Source organism: Xiphophorus maculatus, chromosome 14 (assembly GCF_002775205.1).
Source record: "Xiphophorus maculatus strain JP 163 A chromosome 14, X_maculatus-5.0-male, whole genome shotgun sequence".
In the NCBI taxonomy this organism is placed as follows: Eukaryota; Metazoa; Chordata; class Actinopteri; order Cyprinodontiformes; family Poeciliidae; genus Xiphophorus; species Xiphophorus maculatus.
The window spans coordinates 14,702,968-14,724,161 of record NC_036456.1 but is presented as its reverse complement, the minus strand read 5'-3'; the positions used below and the strand labels follow the sequence as shown (position 1 = coordinate 14,724,161).

The window sequence follows — 21,194 nt, the reverse complement described above, 5'->3', positions numbered from 1 at the left end:
TCTATCAAAATAGTCTATTAAAAAAAGGAGATGAGGTATAATTAAATGTCCTTTCAGAGAGCTGATTTTGCTTTATATGCTCGGCAGAAACACTTCAGTGTGTTCAATAGGGAAGTGCAGGAAAAGTGGAAACAGAAAGGCAAGGACAAAGATAGAGTGAATGAATAAAGGAGAAAAAGACCTGCTGGCTATCTGGTGCTATACATAAGGCACCAGTTCCCCCACTGTTTGTATCTAATAAGGACAATATAAAATCCCGTCTCTCTCACAGTGGGTCCACCTCAGCTCTGTCAGCTACTCCTCGCAATTTGGAAGCTAGGCCAGGATATATAATCATGCAATCAATTCTCAGATTTGCACAAAGCTGTGCAGGCTTGTGCGTCATTGAAAGTTGTCATGTAATTTGTCGTATTTGCCTTCTATTTCCACCCCGACTAATTGGTTTTTAATTCATTTTGATAATAACAAAGAAAGGTTTAGGGTCTACTGTTGGAATTATGGTGCAGATTGTTTAGGTAAGGTATACCAAGCATCTGCTACCACTCTGCACTGGCAAATAAAACCAGGAAATTGATGGTCTGTACATGATTATCACTTACATTAAAGCTTAGGCCTGATGTGGGATAATTACAGAGTCTGTTCTGGACCAGTCACACCTCAAATAAAAGCCACCTTGGGGACATGGACTGGACTTTATGGTATTTAATTGGACACTGTCTGTCAGCATGGTTGTATTGTGTTTTTTATATATTTTCCCCAAAGCAACATTGTCTATGGAGGCAGTTATCACTAACCTGGAGCCAGGGACTGTGAAATTAAACTCTTAGTGATGCATTTTTTAGAAGCATAAGTATGGCAGTGCAGATGGCATTGCAGTAAGACTTTGATAATATATCAGTTCATATTTGTAAAGTGGCAATTTAGAGATTTTTTCTTTTTTACAAAAAAATTATTCAGCCCCCCAGAGTCCATATAATTACCACACTGAACATATGTTTTTACACCGTAATGTGTCTATACAATGACAACACTTTTTGTGTTCAATTCAACATTTTACTGTGCTAATTATTCAACACAACTGCTGTGTTAAAATTATTCAACACAGTGATTATGTAAAGGAACACAGTTATTATGTCCTAATATAGGCACATTATTGGGTTGGGTTTTGACTCAGTTTGTGATGATATGAACACATCCAGAGTGCATTCAGAGAGCAAAACCAGAGTGGTTTTTGCATACAGAGTGTTTTGCTTATAGGCGACAAAGTAGAACTTCCTGTCAAATCTCATAATCTTCTTCCATCTGATTATTTTATTCCCTACGTTGTTTGTGAGAAACTCCAACTGGTTATGGCTTTAATCTTACAATTATTTAGTACAAGGCATATTTGTAATGAATGAGTTATTGTTTTATAACCCAACAACATCATCAGTGAGCTGTCTGCCGTGTCCCTTGGTCTTCATGATGCTGTAAGAAACCTCCATTGCTTTCTTATAAGAGCTGCGTTAACAAAAGGTAAATTACATACAGTTGGAATCTGTGTAGTAAAGATGCATTCGGAAGAGAACTAATGAATTTTGAAAAGGGTTTGAAAAAAATGTTTCAACCATGTATCAATTTTCTTCCATTTAAGATTTTTACACCACTTTGTGATGGTGCATCACAAAGAATAAATCGAAGTGTGTGGGAGTAAATGTAACAAAATGTCAGAAGGTTCAATGCATGTAAACACTTTGGAAAGGCACTTAAAAAATGGCAAAGCAGATAACTGCCATAAATACTTATCACTTTATTAGAGAACAAGCAACTCAAAACATGTAAATTGATGAAGCCTTAACATGAGCTTAGTTTGCTTCACCACTTCAAGGTGTTTTTGCATAAATCATGTCTTATTTACGTTGAAACTCTGATCTTGGATTTAACGGAGGCTAAATCCAACATCAGTAATTCAGCAACATCAGCATTCTACCTTCCCTAGCTCACAGTCAGTCCTCTCAGCCTTGGATAATCTCCCAGCTACTCATAAGCTTCTTGAAGAGCAAATCACCCCTGTTTGATGTAATCAGTAAATCTACTAAGCAGGTTGTCGGGAAGTTCACTGTTTTTTTGGTGTTGTTTTTTTCCCCCTTTGCCCTTGAGCTCTTCAACGTGTGTCTGTTAGATCTAGCTTTGGAGTCAACACTATGACAGGCGATACATCAGCAAACCACACCCACCTCACTTCCAGCTGAAATGCCAGTGAGCATTGTCCAACTTGTTCTGGCACCTTTTTTTCCTCCACCTGACTCACTGCCTCAGCTTCCTCCCATGTTTGAAGTGGGGCTGCTAATGCCACCTCATCACTCAGTGACAGCTGACCACTCCCCAGCCCACACAGCATGCTTTGATGACTGTGACTTCCTGTCACATAGATGAACAGTGGTGCCGTGACCTGAACTTGTGGCGATGACTCTGTAAAATCTTAACTTTCTGATATGTGCTATTATTTTTAAATGTAGTGTAACAAGATACAATCATGTGGAAAAATAGAACACCCAAGGTCCAAGGCTGTTTTCTTTTTTGTTTTTTTGTTTGTTTTTTTTACATATGTGGACATGTTTTATATACACTTCAACAATTATGAAAAAATTTGTGTATAATAAATGAATAACAAAAACTGAAGAAAATATCTGTAGGCAAAACTTCCAAGGCTGCACAAAGACACAGCTGAGAGCACTGTTGCCTTGCAGGGAGAGGTCCTGGGTTCAAATCTCTACCTGTGGTTTTTCTGTCTGGAGTTTGCATGTTCTCCCTGGTATCTCTAAAATTGTCCTTACCTCTGTGTGTGTATAGTTGTTTGTCCCGTCTGTCTCTCTGGTGTCCAGCAATGGACTGGCGACCTGTCCAGGTGTCACTGTGCCTCTTGACAATGACCAGTGGAAAAAAGCACCAGGCCCCCTTTCAACCCTGGAAGGTTGAGCATGTTTAGGTAGTAGATGGATGCCCCCTAAAAATTGCAACAATTACACAAAGGCATATCGAATTAAGAGCGTAGAATGAGAATGACAGTACTTACCTTGTTTTATTTGGTGTGTTCTTGATTGCTGAAATGAGTAAACTTCATAGTGAGATACACAGAGCAGTCAAAATAAACCAGTTAATCCCCCAAGGTCTTGTTGAGAATAAAGAACTATAAGAGTCTGGGCCTAGTCAAATCCTAGATGTTGATCTTGTTGAGATGCTATGAGGTCATTTTAAACAGGGTGTGTTCCAGAAACCTCTAGGACCTTTCAAAACTGAAAGTGAGATTGTTGGTGATTTTAAAGACTGGTGCTAGAGAAAGTTCTGGAGGTTTTTGAGTAAAACAATCCTTATTGTATTCAGTCAGGTGAAATTAAATCGCTTTTTTTCAGAGGTACATTGAACTTAACAGATTTATATGGTTGGCTGTTAAAAATTTCCTAGAACAGAATATTTAATGAGGGTTCAGATTTCTTGCATGACTGTAACGTATATGTTGCAGTCACACTATCATGCTGTTTGAAAGATGCTTGGAGAAGAACTGAATGATTGTTTTTGCCAAAGGGGAGCAATCATCATCATGGTTGTTGCTGTCATTATCACCAACTTGATTGAAAGTCGGCTTGAGAAAAAGGTTATGTAAAACCATAAAACAACCAGTAAATGTTCCACAGATTGCACAAGGTAAATAAATAATTCATCCACACAAGCCATTGTTTTAAATTTTATTACAACTCCGTATGCTGACATCTGATCATAAAGTACAATCACCCGTTAAATCACTCTGATGCATTCTCCTATTATCACCATTGTGATATTTTTTCCAGGAATAAATACAGTTGCTCTTACACACAAAGAAAAACTACCTTTTATAGAATAAAAACCTACCCTTCCATTATTTCCAGTGTCTGAGTGATACACTACAATAATCAGTGGGTTCCTAATTCCAGAAGCTCCTGATGAGATTCTCCAGGATTAGTATATAATACTATAAGATGTAATATTGTTATCTGTTTACAGCTATTCTAAATCCCCCCTTGTTAGGGGCAATTAAAGGGCTATTCCATTTTTTTCTCTCTGATTATAATGCACAGTGTTTGGCAAAAAATATATTCTTCAATAAACAATTCCACAATCAAGAACCAAATCAACTAAAAACTACTACATTTATTTGTAGTTTTAAGTTCCCATTCTTCTGTAAAATGTCCTTTTCTTTGTACTGCTATTTAATGAGTTGTACAAGAATGGTGAAATTAGCTGGTTAAATAGTTGATAGTTAAATAGCTATCTCCTCTAGTAACCAACCGTTAATCAGCTGCTTAACAGACATGCTTAACGAAGCTTGCCAACCGTAGTTTTAAATTCTAATTTGCAAGAGCGTTTAGTGGCTCTCCTTTAAGTTTTAGAGGAAAAGTTTCTCATTTTAATTCCAGACGAGCTTAATAGCCTTTTTTCAGCCAGCCCACCAATATTTGAGGGAGCTCTGTCACACACTAATCTCCCTACAGTGGCAGAAACTTCTAGTGTTAACTCCTTTACGTTTTGCAGTAGGAGAGCTGTGATGAAGATAAAAAGACTATTTGAAATAAAAAAAACATCTTTAAAACCTTGTTACCTTGATACAGGCAACCTCCCAATGATTATCAAGTAATTTTTTATTCATTATGTTTCAATATCCAGTCTTTGATGTTCTGCTTCTGTCTGCCTCTCAGTGACCTGCGGTTATGTTTACCAGCCAATGACCTGAAAACCTGGGGCTTATATTTTAATAGATGCTTACTGCATTCTGAAATGTCAGAATATATGTGACATAGTGCAAATGTGCTGGGACAAATAAAAGTGACACAGCCCTCTTGCATGCTCCTGTTTACTTTAGAGATCTGCAGGTTTTTCAAAAGAGAGAAGTCTGCCAGGTCTGGTGAATAAGAAAACTAAACTAAAATAGCATTGGTTTTACCAAAAAACCCAGCTTGGAAGGCAAATATTAGACATAAATTCTAGTGATTTAGTGCTGTACATTTTAAGGGTTTTTTTTTTTTTTAATAGAATTTTTCAGCGCTATGGATTTTATTTAACAGTAATTCAACAGGAATGAGGCAGAGAGAAAAGAGGATAGACATGCGGTAAATGAACCAAAAACAGCATTCTAGATGACCTGTGGCCTCTGTATATGGAGCGCCTGCTCTAGTCACTGGGCTATGTGACGCTCCACAATTTTAACATTTATTGTGTCAAGAAGCCCTTGTAAAATAACTTTCTGCATGATTTCTTTTTTTATCAGTTACTAAGATTCTAAAAAATAGCCATGGTATTGTGTTAAAAACAAGAGATGTCTACAATTTGTGATAAATCATTTGACTTTTAGTCAAACTATCAAAACGCAAAGCGCACAAGCAAACTAAGAGCCTGACACTTTAGGGTAAAAAAATAACTGGCTGTAAGGGCGATATACTAGACCCAGAATAGGGTTAGGGTTAGGGTCAGTTAAGGTGACATTTTTTTTTCAAATAACCATGGACATTATTTGTATTGATTAATTTTAGGGAATAAACATATTGATCACTTGCAGTGCTGCATTTATTCTGCAGGGACAGCAGAACATGTAACAATCAGGTTATTCGTAATATGAATTGACAGATCAAACTTATGATCGCCATATGAAACAATGTCTTCTAAAACAAAAAGAAAACCTTCAAAAAGTGTTCTCACTTTATCACTATTCTTATAAATGTCTGCATAGGCCTTATTTGTCCAGTTTGCTCACAGCACTTTCCTTGCAACATGTACCACAGGCTGCTCTCATAACTACCAAGCAAACAGCAACACCTTTCACCTGCCCAGAACGTCTCATAACTAAAAAGTACGACCTCCTAAAGTGACAGTTAATCCAGTCAAACTGACCTGTCGTCAAGCAAAACATGTAGAAGTGCTGAAAAGAGTTTCAAAAGCCAATTTTCTCCTCAAAATTGCTTTCTTTGCCAATTCTTCTTTTAGGTGTAAAACAAGACCTTTGATTGAAATGTAGCATTAAGAATGGTACATTAAGTCGTCAGCTTAGCATATTCCTTACTTTAGGCAATGTTGTGAACATAACAGCCAGCTGCTTCTGTGCTGAGCTGACTATGTGCACAATTTGGTCACTAGGTGCTTGATGCTAGCCATGGTGTTGGTCGTTAGCTTTAAAAACATGTCAATACCTCTCTCGGCTAGTACCAGAGTAACGTATAAATTACAGGTAGAAATACTTCAAAAATTAGGGTAGTAATACCTTACAGCGCCAGCTAGCAAAGAAATAGCATCATGAATGTTAACAATAAACTTGTCTTTTAGTCTTTTAGAAATGTACCTACTGCTGTTTTTTCACAATAAAAGACAATAAGTTGGATGCAAAAGAAAAAAAGCTTAAAATATTAAAGACAGTTTGATAAATGCTTGGTTTGGTTAGGTCAACAGAATTGTGAACCAGTATGTAGTTGGTTAAAACAAATTAAATTTCATTCAACTAATTAGTAAGGTTAATAGACAAAAAACTATGAATACTAAATAAAATAACTAAACAAATAAAAACTAATTGATGAGAAACCTTGATTTGTGGGTAAGTAAAGGGATAGATGGAGGAATAAATAGACATATAACTAAATAACTTACTTACAAAAAACAAATAAGCAGTTAAATAAATCAACAGACAAATATCTTAACTCATATGGTTAATACATAAGAAAATACATTAATACAGGAATAGATAGATATCATGGCAATCATATAACGAACTAACTGAATAAATAGAAATGTCACTTTTGGTTTCATCTAAGAATGAGGAAAATCACTTTTATGCAAGGAGATTACTAAAAGTGCAGTTGCAGTTAGTACCAGGTGGGATTTACAGGCCTCTCGCAGGGGAAAAAAAAAAACATTGTTGAGAAGCAGCACAATTGCATGGTTAAGCAGTGATTACCAATGTGGATAAATAGCTGTGATAAAGGGGTGAATCTGGACACAGAGAAACTGTTCTCCCCCCACTAATAGCTAAATAAGCGGCTGTAATCTATCAGGTCTTGATTTTCTAGCAGCTGCTCGACTATTTGCTAATAACATAAATACAGATTACACTCTCTTTTTTTGTCTTGCAAAAAATCTGAGCAAATGGCGTACAAGCTGTAGAAATGTCTATAAATAATGTGATATAATACAATGTGAGGAAAGCGTTTTTTCTTCGTGTTTTTCTCCACGGGCTACAAACACACTCAGGAAACTGCTTCTGAAAGTGCCAAGTGTCGAGAATACAGCACTAATTAGAGACTAGTATCCTCAGGGGTTTTCTTTTAATGATCACCCTGTGAATCATAGCTCATTTACTATTCTCTTGTCTTTTTTTATTTTATTGTTTTAATTTCACTTTTGCCATACTGCAAGCATATACTGACTTTAAAAAGTAGTCATACCCTGACCATTTTACGCTTATAACATTTGACTATTTTGTTGAGATTGTGTGTGACAGATCAAAATGTACCTGTATTCACTACATTTGTGCACACCAACAAGGAATTTTATTGTGGTTCCATTTTGCTCTAAATAAAACTATTTTAAAAATAAAAAAAGAAAATGTATATCTATTTTTAAATATTTGTATTGATACTTTTTTTTTAACAAAAGAGGAAGAGTAGTTTGTTTTATTTTGATACCCTTAAATAAAATCCAGGACAACAAGTTCATCAAAGCATGTGTAATTTAATCAGTTTATCTTCAACTGTTCTCTGAGGGACTCAAAGATTTTGCTGGGAGCATTAGTGAATAAACAGCACCAAGAAGACCAAGGATCATAACAGATTGTAGACAAGTTTAAATGAGTTAGTTTGTAAAACAATCTATCAAGGTTTGATCATGTAACAAATAGCTGTTCAATCCATCATCTAAAATATGTTTGTCCACCTAAACAGACAGGGTGACAAGAATAACATTATTGTAGACGTAGTAAAGAGGACCTTAGTAAAAAAAGAAAAACTGTTGCTAGAGGACTTCAGGCTGTGGAGGTTTACACATTCAACCAGAGAATTAGTGTCCTGCATGTTTCAGATGTGAAATAATGTCTGAATTTCTTCCAATGCACGTCATCAAGTTCTGGAACACCTTAAACATACAGGACACTGGTTCTTAAAAACTGGAGTGGGAAACCTGTAATTTAGAGGAAAAGCATGTACACTTGTTAGTTTGGTTTAGTCAAAGTCCCATTATTGAGAGTTGGTGGCAGAAACCTTACAATAGCTGTTTGCAGGCTCTCTGTCCAATCTAATTAAGCTTGAGTTTCTTGGTGAGGAGAATGGGTGAAAGTTTCAGTATCTGGATGTCCAGCTGTAAATGAGTTGTAAAGAAGTGAAAGGTGGTTTTATGACATTTGAGTTAAGTCAGTGAATGCAATTGCACAATGTACTTTTTTGACTCTTGTTGAAAGAAAAAAAAATAGAAAACCATGTATCTGTTTTTTTCCAATTCACAATTTTGCACACATAGGGTCAGTCTAATAAAATATCCTAAAGCTGTTTCTAACAAGGTCTTTGAGCAATTTTTGCATTTTTTACCATGAATCTCTTCCTGGTTTCAAGGTCTTTACAAATTGAGCCATATTTTAGGTGCTCCAGTTAAGTTACTATTGCTCTGGCTGCTGCCATGTTCCACTAAAGCATCATTAATTGTGTTGCTCTTGGATTCCACATGTCATCTCACTCTCTACTGGTCAGTCCCTATGTGGCTTGGTTAGCATCTATTTCCTGCAGCCGTCCTTCAAAGCAAGACAAACTCAAACATGCAATCTCACAGGATGAGGAGATGCTTGCACACTGGCGGCAACCTGAATCGTCAAGGTTATAAAATAGCATGGTTCTTTCCCCCGCATGGGGGGGGGGACCAGCAAAGCGACAGAGACAGAAAATAGATGCTAGGGGAAGGAGATTGAATAAGTATTTGAAGGTAGCACAAAGAGATCAGACAAGTGGTTGAAAAGAAAAGAGGGATGTTTAGAAATGGAACCTGTAATGATGGTTTGGGAGACACGAGTGCCGACCGAGGGAGATGATAGGGGTGGGGGTAAAATGAGTGGGAATACAGAAGAAGAGAGATGGGGGGCGCGCTGTGTCCTCCCCCATCCTTAGGCACATGCTATTCAAAGCCCTGTAATCTGTGTCATTAATTAAAAAGCTGATGGGATGGAGTTAAGGAGGAGGAGGGGGTGGGGGGTTCACTCTTCAGCTCATTCTTTGAGACAGAAGGAAGGGCTGGGGAGTCTGAGGGGAGGGTGCTGCAGAAAATATTGCCTCCATTTTGCCATGAATCTCTATTAGTGCCTAATGATACCATTCTGATACCTCTCAACCATTAGTGTGAAATTGAGAAGCATTAATTATTCAAATGAAAATCCATACAGCTGCCACGCATATGACGAGGTCGGCGCACATCGGCGGCATTGGACGATATTTAGTTGGAAGCAGATCGCACAAAAACTGAAGTGCGGCGTTATCCCGTTAGAGAAATGGCTCTGAAATTATGGGAGGCAAAGGAGCAGTGTTTTTAGCTTTGTTTGCCTTTCTACCGTTGATCCCAAAATTATCCCTTGAAGGATTTAGACGCATGTCTCTTAAAAGATACAAAAAATTTGTGAAAGGAGCAGCAAGTTTTTAAGGTTGGAAAATTCATTTTATGAAATGCATCCTGCTTGGACTGTTATTTTCTTTCAGCAGAACAGCCTGAAGTCTTTGTTGCATAGATTGGTTTTAGATCATCTGCTTTGTTATAAGTGGTGCATTATCCTGAAGGAAGTAGCCATTAGAAGATGGGTGGACTGGTCCAAGAGATGGGCATGGTCAGCAACAATGCTTAGGTAGACTCTGTTGCCTGCAAGATACTCAGTTGGTAGTAAAGGGCCAGTGTATTGACAAAAAAAAAAAATTCCCCATACCATCACGTCACCACCAGATGCCTCAACCACTTGTACAATACAGCCCATGCTTTTTTGAATAGTTATGACTTTAATATCTGAACATCCTGTAGCTGTAAATGATACTCATTGAACCAGATAATGATTTTCCAACCTGGGTGACCTAGTGCTGCTGTACCCTTCTTTTTCTATAGAGTTTTGATGGACACTTTTAAAAGGCAGTTAAGGACTTTTTATTTCATCGACACTTCAGAGAGACTCTCGTATGTGAAAATCTCAATGGGTCATCAGTTTTCATACTCAGATGAGTCAATCTGACACCAGCAACCATGCCATGTTCATAGTCACTCTAATTCTCTTTCTACCTCATTCTGAGGCTTGGTTAGAACTGTTCAATAGTTTTTAGAGGTTGAAATTTATTGAGTTTTTGCTGTTCTGTGATGTACCAATTTGCTCTTTGTGTTAACAATTAATTGAACAAGCATACCTCATAAAGCAAATGGTTAGTGGATATTGTATATGCAGTCACAAACTGGTATTTTATTTGGGCAGATTTCGAAAATCCGCCTGCAGTGAGAAATGTCATGCATGAACTCGGGAGCTGCTTCAAACACTTTAGAAATTGCTTTTAAATAGTATTTTTAATCGCAGCTGCTCTAAGAAATTACTTTGCATCTTCAAAATCTATTTTGTCCACTGCAAAACCAAACTTGGGATCTTCATTAGACAAAACAGGTTGGACTGGGCATCCTTTCTTGTTTGCTATTTGCACCAGTTTTAACAAGATGTTGTTAGTCATTCTTGGCCAATCTTAAGCTGAAATATTGTCAAGTCTCATTCCTGTTGCTTTTGGCTATAAATAGATCATAATCACTGCTGGTTATCTTTCCTCTCAAGCAAAAATGTAGCCATTTTCTGGCTTGAAGCAGTACCACCTGGCCTTCTCACCGCAAAAGCAGTTTGCAGTCATTTGTAAAAAGGCGAGCTCAAGTAAAACCTGTAGCTGCTCGAAACCCAAACCTGACCAGATTGAATTTACATAAGGACCACTTGAGTACGCACAATATTCTATTCAGCTAATTGTCCCCTAACGCTATTAAGTGTTTTAAATGTAATTATGAGTAATGATGGACCGGTGAGTGATTAACCTTGGTCTCAAACTGTTATCATTACACAGATGTGTCTTCATCATTTTCAAGTATTTTTTTGCTTCCCAAATTAAACTGAAGCTTTTTGCATCTGCCAAAGGGTTTTCAAAATGCTGAAATGAAATATTTGTAACATTTTATCAAATGTATGAGTGTGAAAGTAGATAAAGAAATTGTTTGTTGCAACTTCTTTAGCTAGTTTGCTTGTTTTGGTGAAATGATGACAATTTTTTTTTTTTTTTTTACTGATGCAGGAATATATCTGAAGTGGTCTCTTTTATTAGAAATATTAGTATTTTTTTGAGTGTCTTTCATATCCGAGACAGGGCACAAAAAATAGACAAGGAGTATTTGGGGGGCAGAAGAGATGAGGGAGCTAAGTGCCTTTCAGTGACTCAGTGACAGCCGTGACCAAAATCGTATTAGGGTCACAATAGAGGTGGTAGGGTGGAGTAAAAAAAGCTTTTCAAATAAATCAATTCTGCTTCTCTTTTTTTTTCTTCTCTCCACCACTCCTCTTGTGTCTCCAGCTTGAGCAAAACGTGGACACCCAAGAGCCAAACATCTCAGTTATATCTCCGCCTGAGGAGAAACATGATCGGACATGACATGAACAAATTACTCTGAATGTACAAACGGCTGGCCTTACTGCAACCCACCTCGGCATCTTCCGGTCATGGGAAGAGCCAACGTTACTGGACCAAAGCCCAGGGAGCTCTGTGTTTCCTTGTTGGGGATTTCATCCACATCCTTTACTCCCTTTCTCACACCATCTCCCCCGGTGATTGCATCGTATACTGGCTTCTCACATCCCCACCACTAATGCCTTTTTTTATAGATCATTACCCCTGCTCTCTCCTCGCCAGTGTTAGCGATCGCTCAATCAGAAACACAGGCCTCCCCCGTGGTCTTTGCTATGTGGCGGCTGCCCCGAGGAGGCGTCGATCAGGGCACGTTTAGGCTGTTTGCTTTGATTTGATGCATGGGGTCCATATGCAGCTCCATGTTTAGTGAATTGTGTGTAGCTCTAAGCAACTGTTGCTCGTGCTAGCCGCGAACTTATTGCGCCTAAGCTACTGCTCGAGTGTTCGCTGTTAATGAGGTGTCTCGCTGTACCATTGTAGGGCTTTATGATCTGACAGACAACTTGTTGAGAGGTTCTCCCCATTATTTCTCCCTCTTTTTTCCACTCGTCTGCCTGATTCTCTTCATCTCATTGGCCCTCTGCCTCGCAATAATATAGTTCTCATCTAATAACTTTCCCATCTTTTAAACTTCACCCTCCCTTCACCTAGCTGCTGACCTCCGTAGCTCACTTTCTTGCACTCTCTGGAGGAGAGCACTCCTGTAAGCTCTGGTACCAGAGGTTAATCCTATCTTATTAGATGCTGGATTACTGGAGGGAAAGGGGCTGAAGCCGGTATGCTGGCTGGATGCTAACCTGAACCTTTAAATGGGAGAGATAGCCAAAATGCTTTGGCTGACTTAAGGAGCTTGTCTAAGTGACAGAGATCAGGCTCTTTGTTGTTACAAGATTGTTTCCATTTCTTGAGAGATGTATATATTAAACAAGCCGAGGTTGTACCAGCTTTATCAAGAGGTGTTTTGGGGGGCATTGCAAAAGTGTCAATAGCACCCATTACCATTCTATGATGCATGGTTTTCAAAATAGTTTGCAAATAGAAATGTGAAATATGTGCCATGCATCTCCATTCTGGTCACAGGTGGTTCTTCAAGTTGCAACAGTTGCAAGATGCAATTTCTAAAATATGTCTCTACAAGGTTTGCAGATCTAAAGGCTGAAGTTTTTGTCAATTTTTCTTTCCAAAAATAACCAAAGGTCATTTAAAGTTAATGAAACATCCATTTTCAAATGTTCACAACGACTAATCTTGCCACTCCCCATTGTGACACAAGTACATGTTTTAATGTTTTGATATTACCCATTCTATTATATCTACAGCTGTATGTTTGTTGTACCATTGAAAGAAGAAGTTCTGCCCCAACGGGTTTTTTTTTTTTTTTTTTTTTTTACTTTTAGCAGCATCTGACAGATTTTCTTCCATTATTGTACTTGAGTTAACTATGAAGTTAGTAGTTGCAATGTAATGAAATATGAAAAATTTGCTCTATGCACACTTTTGTAAGACACTTTCTGTACGGTAACCCACATCAAGGTTAAGCTCTTCATGAATGTGATTTTCTCTATGCTTGGAACATAAGTTCGACTCTACAGACTGCCTTGATAAGTCCATGGATTTTATATTCCCTTGAAGTTTTTTGCTGATGAATGTGTGATGAAGCATGCATAGAGGCACCAGACTGATGGTTTTGCCCTGTTTAATATTTATTCTTCTCTGTTATTCGGTTTGCACATGTTTGATTTGGAACTCTACATCTGGTTGTAGATAAATATTACAAAATGTGTAAAAACTCTTAATATGAACAAATGGTTTATTGCTTTAACATAACTTTGCACTGAAAAAATTTTTAAATCCATCCCTTAATTTGACTAGATTTCTTTCAGTGGTGAAAATATTTCTGGGAAATTATTGTATTTTTATAGAATCACCCCTGCAATAATTAATGTGACCCTGGTAAGTCCTGACAAACAAAAGTAATGAAGCATTTTTTTTATTTCCTAAATCTGAGCAGTGTTTACTGGAATTTCTAGATATTAATCATGTTTTTCTGTTTCCCTCGGGTAAACAAGTTAAGTGACACAAAGGTGAAGTTGTTTTCGCCACTCTTGAAATTAGAAGACATGTTCAAGAAAATCAGATGGGTACGAGAAAGTACCTACCTGCATATCTATTGTTAAAGTTAGAAGCTTGAAACATCTGGAACTGCGATCAACGAGGCTGGACAGACCACACATGCTAAAGAGGATGGTAAGGGAAGTAAATAAAAAAGAAGCAAATCTCCAAAGATCATTTACAGAGGAGTTAAACAAATGTTCTGGTGTGAGATTATTGATTTGCCGCGGCACCACTAGGTTTTGAGGGTGCTGTGTTTGGGTCAAGAATTATTTTGACAACTTCTGATGAGCAAAAAATGTTTGCTAATTGGCTAAAGAGAGAGACGTCCTCTGAAGGGCTTGCTTTTTTTATGTATGTAGCAAAAAAGGTTTTTAAAGTGAGCCTCTGAAGCTCAGTCTGAATTAGGCCTGCATTGGGCCTATTTGTAGTCATTAATTGGAGTAAATGAAATGAGCTATCTATTGTCTTTTGAACGTAGATATTCCTCTACTTGCTTTGTTTATGAGACAAACAATTTCTACATAAAACCAACACCTCATAGATCTGAATAAGGGCATCTTCACTGGGGTATATGAATTTAAGGATATGAAATATTGTCTTGTTTAGAATAAATGCATATATAATTCCAAACAGTGAGTTAGACAGTTAATTTAATGATAAACTGTCATTTTCATTTAATTAGTGACATTTCTAATCCCCTAAACAAATTTGTTTTTAGAGTTTGCAATTTGACCACATTTAAAGCAAGATTTATGTTTCAATGTGAAACAAATGACCATAAAATTGATGGAAATTGTTATTATGGGCTGGTTAGCAGTCCAGTTGTACTACTCAATGTAAATGTAGAAAAGAAGATCATTTGACAATAAGTTTTGCTCTTAAGTGAATTTTTAGACCTTTTCTAGCAATTGATAAACTCTGATTAACTAAATCACTGTCCTTTAATTCAAATTAGAGAAAAATGCACAAAACTTTCATTTCTAGACAATAATATGGCATTTTGGAGGTCATCATGTCTCAGTGAGAACTTTTTATTTTAAGCTGATTTTTTAGTTTAAGCAGGGGTGGATGTATTTGATGTTTGTTTTTTTCCTGCGTTATGTTTAACTGAGATTTAAGCAGATGACTTGGAGGAGTTTATTCTTTAAAATCAAAACTTTAGACCATTGCCGTTTGGTTTTATTACATTACAGAAGCATTCCTTAATTTCATTTGAAACTATTTAATATTCCAGGGGATTCACAGTTTAACTATTGTTTTTCATTTGATCTTGCCTCCTTTTCAGCAAGCTTCTTCTCTGGTTTCATATTTTGTATCTCCTCTGGAATCTTATAATCAAATATTTACTGTTTTTTTTTCCACTAACCCAGTTCTTCTCTTGTTCTTTTATTTGACAGTTCCTACAGTAATTAATCTGTTCTCTATTTTTCTCTTTCTTTCTCCCCCTTCATGCCTAAAAATAGAAGTGGAACAAAAAGGTAACTAAATGCCAACAACTTTTGTTCTTTTTGTTTGTTTGGTTTTTGTTCACCTGCTTTTCCATTCTGTGCTGTTGCATGTTCTGGTGATGGGTCGCTGCAGATGGTTTCTGACATATTTTGTATTGCTGTTGGTCAGTCAGGTTACATATGTACACTTCTGGACAGAAGGTTAACTGCATTCAACATGAATGTGACTTCCACTAATATTTGGTTGAATGTTCCCTAGGAAGGAGAGCCAAAAACCAAAGGTTTATTGTAGTTTTTAACAAATGTTTGGTGTTTGTGCACTTTTAAGAATAGTTCTAGATAAGTCAGAGCCATCCAGAGGATTAATGATAGCCGACTTTATTGATTCCAACACTGTTTTTGGTTTTATATTTTGTCTTTTTATTCTCTTGAGACACCTAATTTTGTCCAATGTTTCACTTGTCTAGCTCTTGATTTAAAATGAAGTTTTATTCTTTGTATTTGGGATTGTTGTCCAATTGGAACACCTGATTGCTTACGATTGAATAGTGTGGATTTAGTTCTCTATTTTTATTATTCTATTCAAGTTGTACAATAAACAAGTACCATTTGACAGTGAATCAGATTCCTGAGCATGCTGCAGCCACTCCCATGCTTAGCACTTGGTACTGTGTTCTCTGGTCTAAAAGTCTCATCTTAAATCCTTCTTACATGCTTCTTATTATTGTGGTTAAATAGCTTAATATTTTTCCTCATCTGATTCTAAAATATTTCCTGAAGAGACTTTTGTCATATTCATGTAAAAAGTTGAACATTTCAGTGTGCATGGGGTATCAAAATTGTCTGTTTAATTTGCTGTTCTCCTTCTAAGTCCATGTTAATGTACAATACCAAATACAGATACACTTAAAAACTTTGGAATGGATAAAGCTGGCACCATTAAGCATATGAAAACACCATTAGACAAACTGCAGTGAAAATCTGTGGGTCTTATTTATAAGTTTGATTATTGCCACAAAAATCAACCTATTTGAAAGAGATTCACCAATTCTAAAAAAATATATATATATATAAAAATGAGTGAGCAAACATCCAGCTTTAGTATTGATCATGTGTGTATCAACAAGAATGTGTACCCAATTCTTGTTCTTTTTTTTAAAATATAAATATTGAAACTGCATAATCATCACAGACTTGAAAAGCTGTTCAAACAAATCTCTAAAATTCCCAAACTAATATGACCACAATTCTCCTCATTATTGTTCGCCTGACCAGAACTTTAATTCAAGAGTGGAAAAGTATTGTTTGATGTAAAAGTTAGAAATTGTCCCCCAAATTGTTGTTGTAATTTTTAACAACTGCATATGAAATAGTTGATTCACATACAGTATATGATAGTCCCTTCATGTGAAAAATGATGTTACAAGCCAGCTCCCAGTGGAAATCCCATAACACCGACATGTTTTTATTCCCTGCAATAACGGAAAATTATTCCAGCTCTGCTTTATCAGCTGCATACTATTAAAGCAGAAAGCTATACGGAATGATCAATAGCTTGTCCGATGGGCTGTCAGCATATTTCAGATAGCCCTAACGTGATGATGGCTATAACCTTCAGGGACTTGCCTGTCAATACAGGAGATAGATTATTGCAGTTGCAATCTTACATTATCAGCAGTGTATGAAGCTGGACTATATATTCTAAAGCTTCTGAAATGAAACTAAAAGATTGAAGCTGGAGATGAGAGTGAAATCAGACTTTAATGGCTGGACAGGGAATTTTCAGGCTAACGTAAATATCTTTTTTTTTTTTAATTTTGACAAAAAAAAATAATGACAAATATAAGTTGCTAGGTAAAACATGAAAGCTGCATCTGTTTTGCTCTTCTAATATCTTTCGTGCGTAAGCCTCCATTTCTCCTGTCACATCATTAAAAAGCACCTTTCTTCACAACCCACGTTGAGCCCAGAGTGCTGTCAGAACAAAGCATACAGACTCTGACCTCATAACCTAGCACGTCTTGAGTTTTTTTTATTATTATTATTTTACCTCTCCCAAGCAGAGAAAACTGCTCCCTCAGCATTTAGCGGTGCAAACGTTGAGATGTGTGCTGAGGCTCTGTGTCACCGGGACGCATCTCGGCGTGTTTTTCACCCTGCAGGTAGACAACATGTTTAATCTTGGGAGATTACATAAGGGGGGGGAGGCCTCTGTCTTCCCCGTCTTTTTCTCCCCCTTCAGAGCGGGCAGCTTGCGGGAGCTCGAAGCTGTCAGCGCTCTGTCAGGCTGCTGCCCCATTTTTACTCAAATCAGCCATTTCAGCCTGCTCGCACACACTCTGGGCCCAATCATAATTTCATTTTGCTATCTTTCTTGTGTTGAATATTGTATTTATAAATCTACATTTGAAAGGGTAATTTACTGTGACTTTGCAGGCATTGTAACTGAGAATTCAGATGTCACCTTTTAGAAAAGAGAAAATCATTATTGCCACAGTCCACAGTAATCAATAGCTAACTGAAATTGGCTTTTTTTTTTTTTCTTACAAATGATACTTTCTATTGAAAAGTACCATTTAGTTGCACAGCCTTGGCTTTGCTTGATTAGACCTGAGCACTAACCAGTTTACATATGATTAGTTTAGTGTGTGGATGGCGGACTGTAAATCATAACTCCGATTAAAAACGTCATTCAGATGAAATAATGGAAAAGCAGTCATTATGGAAATGATGTCACAGTAATTTATTTATTTATTTTTCTTTTGATTTGTTTTCATTTTCTCAAAGAGCCTGCCTTGGCCAATAATTGCCACAGAGCCATTCATCAAAATTTGGGATATGTGTGTTTGCTTAATGCTTTTTTTTTTTTTTCAAACTCTAACAAGAAAGCAGAAAATTAAATGAAGCCATTACCACTTCCACTTTTTTTATATTTCCTTGTGTAGAAAAGTTGTTGCATGAAGACAAAGGGGAAGAAAACAAATTCTGTGGTTGTGTGTAGGCGAGTAATGGTCCATGCTGTTAGTTTTATCAGTGTCTCTGACTTCTCTGTGCTCATGAAGCCAGGAAACATAACCTTAACCTTAACTAAGTTCATTATCCCCTTCTCTGCAAACAAGTCAAATTTATTTAGCAATTATGTCAATAATTTCTTCAAGGTCAGGGAAACAACCTGAACTAGAAATAATCTTGGAAAAATTTTACTCCACAAAATGTTAAGACAAGTTAAGAAATCCCTCTTACTGTGTACTGTTAGATAATACTTTCCCTGATTTATCAAAAAGTATTTTCAAAAACGGTTCCAAGCTTTCTAGCATTTTTTAGCATTGTTCACAAAAGTAAATTATTGTACAAGCACCATTACAAAAACCCTAGGAACACAGCAGGCATGCCAGGGACAAAGTTGTCCCTGGCAACCTTTCTTGGCTAAGCAGGTTAGCCAAGAAAATGCATAACTCAACATCTTATAATGACATGGCCTCTCACCTACATAGAACAAGGAGAGCATTGATTAAAGATGCAGACAGGTTAATCTGGCGAACATATAGATATATCTACAGCTCAGGCAGGAACATCTGTTGACACCATAGCTATATGTTAGAATATTTCCTGTCTCTGTCTTTCATGTGTTTCAATTGAACTAATCCCTGGCAATGTAACTCTGTGATTGTCTTTCCCCATTTTTGGCTCCTCAGTATTCCTGTGCCCAGGGCTTCTGCGCAGGGTATACCAGAGCGAGCACCTGTTTGAGTCAGACCACCAGTCCGGAGCCTGGTGCAAGGATCCTCTCCAGGCTTCTGATAAGATCTACTACATGCCCTGGACGCCCTACCGTACGGACACCCTGACTGAATACTCCTCTAAAGAAGACTTCATTGCTGGAAGGCCAACAACCACCTACAAGCTGCCACATCGTGTCGACGGCACAGGCTTTGTGGTATACGACGGGGCGCTGTTCTTCAACAAGGAGCGCACACGCAACATTGTCAAGTTTGACCTGCGAACTCGCATCAAGAGCGGTGAGGCTATCATTGCCAACGCCAACTACCACGATACCTCTCCCTACCGGTGGGGAGGAAAGTCAGACATTGACTTGGCTGTGGATGAGAATGGACTTTGGGTGATTTATGCCACTGAACAAAACAATGGACGGATTGTCATCAGCCAGCTAAATCCCTACACGCTGCGAGTCGAAGGGACCTGGGACACGGCTTACGATAAGCGTTCGGCCTCCAACGCTTTCATGATCTGTGGGATCCTCTACGTAGTGAAGTCAGTCTATGAGGATGATGACAACGAAGCAACAGGGAACAAGATTGATTACATCTACAACACCGAGCTCAGTAAAGATGGCTTTCTAGACATACCTTTCCCCAATTCATACCAGTACATTGCTGCTGTGGATTATAATCCCAGAGACAATCTGCTGTACGTGTGGAACAACTATCATGTTGTCAAGTACTCGTTGGACTTTGGAGCACTGGACAACAGACTGGGTAAGAAAACATTTTTATTCTTTCACTTGATACAATAACTGCCATATTATTATGAACAGTGATCGTTTTTCATATGAACAGTGTCACTTACTAACTAAAGAAGACCATGGACTTGAGGGCACAAAATGAATGTCAAAGACTGATAGAAACATAAAACAGAAACAATAATTCTAATTGAAGCTATTTTCTTCTTAAGTTATTTGTTAAAAAAATATGTTGCTCTTAAAGCTCCTTGGCCTGCGCAAGATGATGACGCTTGTGCCTGGTGGTGTGTTCAGGTACCTTTGCTGGTTGTCTACCACGTAGACCACGCTGATGTAAATAGTTTTGAATGGAGGTATTCATCACTTGGTTCTGCATTAAAGCAGTAATTGGTGTGGGATGTGACCAAAGGACGTTCAATTCTATGTCTTTCTGTGACTCTTCCTGTCTTTCTGCTCCTTATGATACTCTGACACAATAAGCTCAGTGGCCACTTCCATCTGGGAATATCCAGTTTGAAGCCTTGCAGTGCCAATGTTAGTTAGTTTTTGGTTGTCATCTTATGTTATGTTTTATGAATAATTATATATATACTGCATATATATATATATATATATATATATATATATATATAGCTGGCATTATCTCACAAAATCTTTAATCATGCAAATGACTTAATCATGCAAATTGAAGACAACTCCTGTGCTTCATTATCAGTATCACATAAGGTTGGCAAAACTTAAGCTGGGCCACATCTCTGTTTCCTGCATGCAGAAAAACACTCACTCACACATACAGAGCAGCCATAAAGTTTGCCTTAAGGGCAAATTCGCTTTTCTGCATTAGATATTCTAAGTTTGCCCTTGAAAATGTGTAGGTCTTATGTTCATCCCCTAGTAAAGCACCATTAGAAGATGTTCGTGTGAGCTGTGCTCACCACAAGCTTGTCATGCAAAACCAGTATCATTTAGTTCAAAGTTTTCATTAAAATCAGCACCATTCTTGAACACATTTATTAATGGAATGTTTTGAATTGCTTAAGTTTGTTACATCCATGACTGCATTCAGGAGGCTGCCGAAATGCTTTTGTATTAATTTACTCCTGTGAAGGGCTGTTTTCTTTTCCTCTAATATCTAATGGAGAATTATTAGAAAGCACAAGCAGAACTGCAGTCATTTTTGACTAATGTCTCCTGGGAATTACCTCTTTCTGATTTAGACCTTCAATAAGCACACAGGCAACATCCTCTTTAATGTATTTTAGTGGGTTGCCTGCTCAGCCAAGTTGGGCTCAGAAATAAATAATTTTTCTCTTAGTGGTCCTTTAGTTTCTTGTCCAAATTATTTTATGGCGTTGAATTTTCAGCTGCTGCTCCAGGTCTTTGCTGTGTTTAATGTAAAGAAGAGACTACTTAAACGGCTTTTCTCTCTTG

The 21,194-nt window shown here is 37.4% G+C and overlaps 1 protein-coding gene across 17 annotated transcripts in view; it reads left to right on the top strand.

Annotated features, from left to right (window-relative positions):
* The window catches only part of LOC102238135 (adhesion G protein-coupled receptor L3-like), a 275,239-nt gene that overhangs the window by 153,263 nt on the left and 100,782 nt on the right, over positions 1-21,194 (top strand). For 10 of the 17 annotated variants that reach the window (XM_023346007.1, XM_023346010.1, XM_023346009.1 and 7 more), the window contains 2 exons: positions 15,299-15,313; positions 18,970-19,779. In XM_023346007.1, the coding sequence (XP_023201775.1) occupies positions 15,299-15,313; positions 18,970-19,779 (825 nt within the window). The remainder of the gene's footprint in view (positions 1-15,298; positions 15,314-18,969; positions 19,780-21,194) is intronic. The other 7 variants (XM_023346014.1, XM_014470647.2, XM_023346013.1 and 4 more) reach the window with 3 other exon arrangements.